This window comes from Salvelinus fontinalis, chromosome 39 (assembly GCF_029448725.1).
Source record: "Salvelinus fontinalis isolate EN_2023a chromosome 39, ASM2944872v1, whole genome shotgun sequence".
NCBI classification, from domain to species: Eukaryota; Metazoa; Chordata; class Actinopteri; order Salmoniformes; family Salmonidae; genus Salvelinus; species Salvelinus fontinalis.
Window position 1 is genome coordinate 26277678 of NC_074703.1, and position 7581 is coordinate 26285258.

At 44.8% G+C, this 7581-nt stretch overlaps 1 protein-coding gene across 2 annotated transcripts in view; it reads right to left on the reverse strand.

The window, feature by feature from the left end:
• LOC129838434 (inositol 1,4,5-triphosphate receptor associated 2-like) overlaps positions 1-7093 on the reverse strand; it is a 23947-nt gene extending 16854 nt beyond the window's left edge. For both annotated transcript variants that reach the window (XM_055905379.1, XM_055905378.1), the window contains exons 1-8: positions 7012-7093; positions 5764-6407; positions 5360-5467; positions 4701-4881; positions 4219-4277; positions 2370-2445; positions 2117-2275; positions 1861-1978 (exon numbers count right to left, since the gene is read on the reverse strand). In XM_055905379.1, the coding sequence (XP_055761354.1) occupies positions 1861-1978; positions 2117-2275; positions 2370-2445; positions 4219-4277; positions 4701-4881; positions 5360-5467; positions 5764-6379 (1317 nt within the window). In that variant the 5' untranslated portion in view covers positions 6380-6407; positions 7012-7093. The remainder of the gene's footprint in view (positions 1-1860; positions 1979-2116; positions 2276-2369; positions 2446-4218; positions 4278-4700; positions 4882-5359; positions 5468-5763; positions 6408-7011) is intronic.
• Between the last annotated feature and the right edge of the window lie 488 nt (positions 7094-7581).

Below are 7581 nucleotides of genomic sequence, written 5' to 3' on the forward strand. Positions count from 1 at the left end.
CAGTGCACCTTGGCATAGATTCTACAAGTGTCTAAAACTCTATTGGAGGGATGCGACACACTTCTTCCACGAGAGGTTCCATAATTTGGGGTTCTGTTGATGGTGGAAAATGCTGTCTCAGGCGCCGCTCCAGAAACTCCTATAAGTGTTCAATTGAGTTGAGATCTGGTAACTGAGATTGCCGTGGCATATGGTTCACTTCATTTTCATGCTCAACAAACCATTCAGTGACCACTTGTGCCTCGTGGACAGGGGCATTATCATCCTATGGCGGCATAGCCATGGTAGCCAAAAGAATGGCCTGTCCAGCATCTTTATAGATCACCCTAAATTAACTCAGGAGCCTCAAATGTGTGGAAGCACCTGTTTTCAAAATACACTGAACAAAAATATAAAATGAAACACTTAAAGTGTTGTTTTATGAGCCGAAATAAAAATCCCATAAAATGTTCCATACAAAAAAAAACAAACGTATTTGTCAAATTCTGTCCACAAATTTGTTTACATCCCTGTTAGTGAGCATTTCTCCACTGCCAAGATAATCCATCCACCTGACAGGTGTGGCATATCAAGAAGCTGATTAAACAGCATGATATTACATAGGTGCACCATGTGCTGGGGACAATAAAAGGCCACTAAAATGTGCAGTTTTGTCACAACACAATGCCACAGATGTGTCAAGTTCAGGGCGCATGCAATTGGCATGCTGACTACAGGAATGTCCACCAGAGCTGTTGCCAGTCATGTTAAGTTCTCTACTAAAAGCCGCCTCTGTCGTTTTAGAGAATTTGGCAGTATGTCCTCACAACCGCAGACCACGTGTAACTGCACCAGCTCAGGACCTTCACATTCGGTCTTCTTCACCTGCGGGAACGTCTGAGACCAAACACACAGAGAGCTAATGAAACTGTGGGTTTACACAACCGAAGTATGTCAGCACAAACTCTCAGAAACCTTCTCAGGGAAGTTAATCTGCGTGCTCGTAGTTCCCACCAGAGTCTTGACCTGACTGCAGTTCGGAGTCATAACCGACTTCAGTGGGCAAATGCTCACTTTCGATGGCCACCGGCACGCTGGAGAAGTGTGCTCTTCAGTGATGAATCCTGGTTTCAACTGTGCTGGGCAGATGGCTGACAGAATATGGCGTTGTGTGGGCGAGTGGTTCGCTGATTTCAACGCTGTGTACAGAGTGCCCCATGGTGGTGGTGGAGTTATGGTATGGGTAGGCATAAGCTATGGACAATGAACACAATTGCATTTTATAGAGATGGCAATTTGAATGCACAAAGATACCGTGACGAGATCCCGAGGCCCACTCAGCCGCATCACCTTGGGTTTCAACATGATAATGCACGGCCCCATGTCGCAAGGATCTGTCCACAATTCCTGGAAGCTGAAAATGTCCCAGTTCTTCCATGGTCTGCATACTCCCCAGACATGTCACCCATTGAGCCTGTTTGGGATGCTCTGGATCGACGTACACGACAGCGTGTTCCAGTGGAGTGGGACAACATTCCACAGGCCACAATCAACAGCATGATCAACTCTATGCAAAGGAGATGTGTCTCGCTGCATGAAGCAAATGGTGGTGACACCAGATACTGACTGGTTTTCTGATCCACGCCCCTACCTTTTCTTTAAGGTATCTGCGACCAACATATTCAAATCTGTATTCCCAGTCATTTAAATTCCATAGATTAGGGCCTAATGAATTTATATTTAAAAAATAAAAATATTATTTCCTTACATGAACTGTAAGTCTGTAAAAAAAATGTAAATTGTTGCATGTTGAGTTTATACTTTTGTTCAGCGTAGATAGTTGAATAGCATGACAGTGAAGAAGTGTGTGTGAATATATACCATATGTTTGGTCCGAGCCGAGGCCCTGGCCCTGCCCTCCTCTGTACAGCTTAGACTCATCTTCATCTCCTCCACCTCATCCTTCAACATCTTCTCCTTCTGGGCCAGCTGCTGGCCTCTACAGGGGGGAGAGAGGGACATTATACTTGGGTGTGTGTATGTGGGGCCTAATAGGAGGTTCAATTGAGAGAAGGCGGAATAGGAAGGCAGGCATCTCAAAAGTATGTGTATGCGTGACTGTGTGTACAATCCATACAGTCTGGCCTGTGACTTGAGCTCCTCGTTCTCCTCTGCTAGTTTCTGGTTATGGTCCTCCATGGTCTCCACATTCTGCTTCAGCTTCCTCACCTCCTCCTGAAGCTTCTGGTTACTGAACTGCAGGTCGGTCACACAGAACACCAGGTCTGACGTCTCACTGGGGAGAAAAACACACACAGTCACATTCAGGGTGAAACACGGTTAGTCAAATTGGACAATTGCACGCACACATGAACACGAGCATTACTTACAGTTCTGCTCGTGACACCTCCCCTCCAAATGCCTCCAGACTGCCTGAGGTCATGTTCAGCAGGACAGACCTCTTAGCTGATGGAGAGGAGAGAGATTGAGTGAGAGAAGTGTTCTATGCTTAAAGAGAGAATGAGGGAGAAAATACATTGACTTGCTAAAATGAGACGTTATGTGTGTGTGTGTAAGAGAGTGAGTGAGTGGTGTAGCGAGAGAGAGAGAGAGCTACTTGGAGAAATGGTACAAGAAAAAAAGAGTCTGACAGACTATACAGTAGCTTGCGAAAGTACTCACCCCCCTTGCATTTTTCCTATTACAACCTGGAATTAAAATATATTTTTTTGGGGGGGGGGGGTTGTATCATTTGATGTACACAACATGCCTACCACTTTGAAGATGCAAAATATTTTTTCTTGTAATACAAGACAACAAAACTTGACTATTCACCCTTTCAAAGTGAATACTTTGCAGAGCCTTTTGCAGCAATTACAGCTGCAAGTCTCTTGGGGTATGTATCTATAAGCTTGGCACATCTAGCCACTGGGATTTTTGCCCATTCTTCAAGGCAAAACTGCTCCAGCTCCTTCAAGTTGGATAGGTTCCGCTGCTGTACAGCAATCTTTACGTCATACCACAGATTCTCAAATGGATTGCGGTTTGGGCTTTGACTAGGCCATTCAAAGACATTTAAATGTTTCCCATTAAACCACTCGAGTGTGGCTTTAGCAGTATACTTAGGGTCATTGTCCTGCTGGAAATGGTGAACCTCCACCCCAGTCTCAAATCTCTGGAAGACTGAAACAGGTTTCCCTCAAGAATTTCCCTGCATTTAGCGCCATCCATCAATCATTCTGACCAGTTTCACAGTCCCTGCCGATGAAAAACATCCCCACAGCATGATGCTGCCACCACCATGCCTCCCTGTGAGGATGGTGTTCTCAGGGTGATGAGGTATTTTTCCTTGATGGCCAAAAAGCTAAATTTTAGTCTCATCTGACCAGAGTACCTTCTTCCATATGTTTGGGGAGTCTTCCACATGCCTTTCGGCAAACACCAAACGTGTTTGCTTTTTTTTCTCTTTAAGCAATGGCTTGTTTATGGAAATCCTCCATAAAGCCCAGCTTTGTGGAGCGTACGGCTTATAGTGGTCCTATGGGCAGATATTCCAATCTCTGCTGTGGAGCTTTGCAGCTCCTTCAGGGTTATCTTTGGTCTCTTTGTTGACTCTCTGATTAAGGCCCTCCTTGCCTGGTCCGTGAGTTTTGGTGGACAGCCCTCTCTTGGCAGGTTTGTCGTGGTGCCATATTCTTCCATTTTTTAATAATGGATTTAATGGTGCTCTGTGGGATGTTCAAAGTTACTGATATTTTTTTATAACTCAACCCTGATCTGTACTTATCCACAACTTTGTCCCTGACCTGTTTGGAGAGCTCCTTGGTCTTCATGTTGCCACTTGCTTAGTGGTGTTGCAGACTCTGGGGCCTTTCAGAACAGGTGTATATATGCACTGAGATCATGTGACAGATCATGTGACACTTAAATAAAATCCACCTTTGTGCAATCTAACTAGTTATGTGACTTCTGAAGGTAATTGGTTGCACCAGATCTTATTTAAGGGCTTCATAGCAAAGGGGGTGAATACATACGCACGCACTACTTTTCCATAAAAAAAAATTTAATATTTTTTTTTTCATTTCACTTCTTCAATTTGGACTATTTTGTGTATGTTCGTTACATGAATTCCAAATAAAAATCAATTTAAATTACAGGATGTAATGCAACAAAATAGGAAAAACGCGAAGGGGGGGGGGTGAATACTTTTGCAGGCACTGTATGTCTGAATCAACTCACCTGACAGGCTGTCTCGGAGTCTGACAGACTCTTGAGTCAGGTCCTCTGGTGTGTCGTCCCTGTGGTTGTGGTGAAGACAAGGAGACAGACACCCAGAAACATGACATTACATTGTCACACAGTATCACAGGCTTACTTTACACACACACACACACACAGGCAGGAACGCAGAGGTTAATGTATCTGTTACAACACAAAAGTTACAAAAGCTTATCTAATAGACAACAAGCTCTGATGAGAATATTCGGCTGCAAATTTGATATGGTTTTGCCCTTGTGACAGAACACATGAACTAAAACACAGCACCCTCTACAGGCGAAAGTGGGACAAGACGACATGCACTGCTATGTAGTGCACTATGTTTGACCACAGTCCTGGTCAAAAGTAGTGCACTATGTTTGACCACAGTCCTGGTCAAAAGTAGTGCACTATAAAACGGAAGAGTGCCATTTGGGGGGGGACACAGAAAACAGCTCCAGTACCCATTCTTTCTGCAGTCATCGATCCACTCCTTCATGATGGCGTGGTAGGTGTCCAGGTCTATGGACACATCTTTGTGCTCCGGGTCCAGCATATTACACAGGTCCTCCAGCCCACTGTCCTCAGAACCACGGCTGGTGGTGTGACGCAGGTAGTCCACGATACGAGACACGTACACCTTACCTGAAGGAGCAGGAGGTGGCCAGGTTACTGTCTTTACCATAGTAATTGACTGGGTTACTGTAGTCAGTCTGGTGACTAGCATGGTAAGGGACCTCCCCAGGCGTCATAGCAATCGCCTTCCTCCGCCTGAGGTTCTTTCAGTAACAGCTTTTAGTAAACAAAACAGAACTGTGAAGAGACAACCACCCACAGGGAATCTAGAGCACTTGTATCACATCATTGACTGCTTCAGAAACAAAGAAAAGAAAGTGGACCTGGCTACACCCCAGTGGCGTAAATTATTGGCCGCCTTTTTAACAAAACTTTATCACAGTGTCACAGTATGAGCTTGTGCCTCATGTGTGTTCGATACGGTGAGTCGGGATAGAAGAGTGTGTACTCCACAATGTGCTCGATTTGATATTTTGAGTGTACTTTCTGTGCTCAGTATATATTTGATACTTTGAGAGTTTAATGCTGTATGTGAGCGAGTGCGTACCTCTGCGCTGGGTGTCACAAACATGGAAAATGGTGTCTAGTAAATCCTCTTCACAGATCAGACTGACCTCAGCCATCATCTCCTTCCGGTTCTCAGAGGACATGGCTCCTAAACACACACACTTTCTGTAACTACACTGGCCAATGGCCACTTCATCAGCTGACATCAGTGGCCAATAAACATGATTGTTCTTGTCAGTTGCATAACATTCCTTGAGGCAACATAATAAAACGTACATACTGGTGTGTGACATAAGAAGAGATGGCGAATGGAAAGGAGTGTGTGAGAGGCCTGAGGAATGCTCTTAACCTCCTGTGATCAATAGTCTATCATTGATGTCATTGTTCTCTAAGAACTGAGAAGTGCTTTCGTAATCCCATAGTGAGTGTGTGTATTCCCCTTACCGTCTCCCATGGACAGTCTCTTGACAACCAGGGCCGGGTAAGGCAGCTCACACTGCAGCAGGTTGGCCGTGGAGTTCGACGAGCAGAAGTTGAGGTTGTAGGACAGCAGGCTCTGTGCAGGTGTGTGAGTGTGAGACAGAGATGGAGTCCTGTGCCTCTCACTGCCGTCAGACCCTGAGAAGCTGAAAAAAGTGTCTCCAGTCTGGACAGCTGGGGTGGAGCAGTTCCTCTGCCATCCCCTCCCTTGCCCTCCTAACCCCACCCCTACCCCCCTCCACTCCCCAGGATTACTCGTTATGGTAAACTTAGCATTGACTGGGGTTGGGGGGTTCATGGTGGAGTTGACTGGGGTGGAGTTGGGACAGTGGGAGCTCCTGGGAAGCTGGGGTGAAACCTTGGGGGTTAACAGCCCCTCCCTCTCGCGCTTCTTCAGGATGACTTCCAGGTTGCGGCGCAGGCCGGACTGGGGGCTGTCGTAGCTGCTGGAGGTGAATTTTGGGATCTGGAAGGGTGAGGAGGGGTTAACCTCACGGTCGTGCCGCTGGATGGTCTGCAGCTTACGACAGATGCTGTCAACAGGGTTGTGGCGTTGACGATGGGTCACTCCAAGGTCCATGCTGGAGCAGGGGGTGACAACACAAGAGCTAGAGAGGGGAGAAGCTGTCATTGGAGACCGGCCGTCATTGTAAACATGAATTTCATATTAATTGACCTGCCTGGTAAAGTAAAGGTCAAATAAATCATTAAAAGGAGACGGGTTTAGTGAAAGGAGAGGAATTATACTGATAGTCCATCACACCAGATACTTCCCAAGTTCATCACATTTCAGACATCCCAAATTGACTACAGTTGTTGATTGAGGTTGTTGTAGTCTATCCTTCTTGTGTTTCTTGTGTGTAGACCATAGGGTTATCGTTTTAAAATGGGAGCAACAGAGCACAACACACCAGCAGTCTACCTGGATAAAAATAACGAGCTTACCTGAGCCACTAATTGAAAGCACACTTATTATTAAATCAAATCTTCTGTAAACTAACAAATGTTTCTAAAAACATTGAACTAACAAGAGTGAGTTACCCTAATATATATTTTGTTGACAAGACAAAAATGTTGTAGCCTTGTGTTATGCAAAATACGATAACAAGGACTACCATGAATAATTGACGCCAATTTTCTTTTCTTTTTTTCAATAAATATGAACGACAGACTGTTACAGTTTATACTTGGATTTTGATGTAGGCTACTAACCTCTCTTTACCGTGTAGCCTATCTTTTGGAAACGTAAATAGTCCTCGTTGAAGTCTCAATTCGCTTGATACAGCCTTCAAAGTCAAACCACACTCAGGAAATCAATCAGAGCGCTTGAGTGACATGTGTTTGCAATTTGAAAGGGACGAGGTGGATCCCTCATCTTAAACCAAGCCAACACTGACCCTATGTGGCCAATAATATTGTTGCATCCCCATTTGATCGCAGACCTACAGACTCACGTCGAAAGTCAGTTATTTTTCAGTGTAAAAATCCACAATTGGAGATGTGTGATCGGAGAAAGTGGTACAAAAAAACAAATACGTTGTACCACCGGCCAGGTGTTGTCTATGAAGTGGATTACAGTGTGCCTACACTGCAGGGGTGTAAAGTACTTAAAGTACTACTTAAGTCGTTTTTGGGGGTATCTGTACTTTACTTTACTATTGATATTTTTTGACAACTTTTACTTTTACTTCACTTACATTCCTAAATGATGTACTTTCTACTCCATACATTTTCCCTGACTCGTACTCATTGCATGTTGAATGCTTAGCAGGACAGACAATT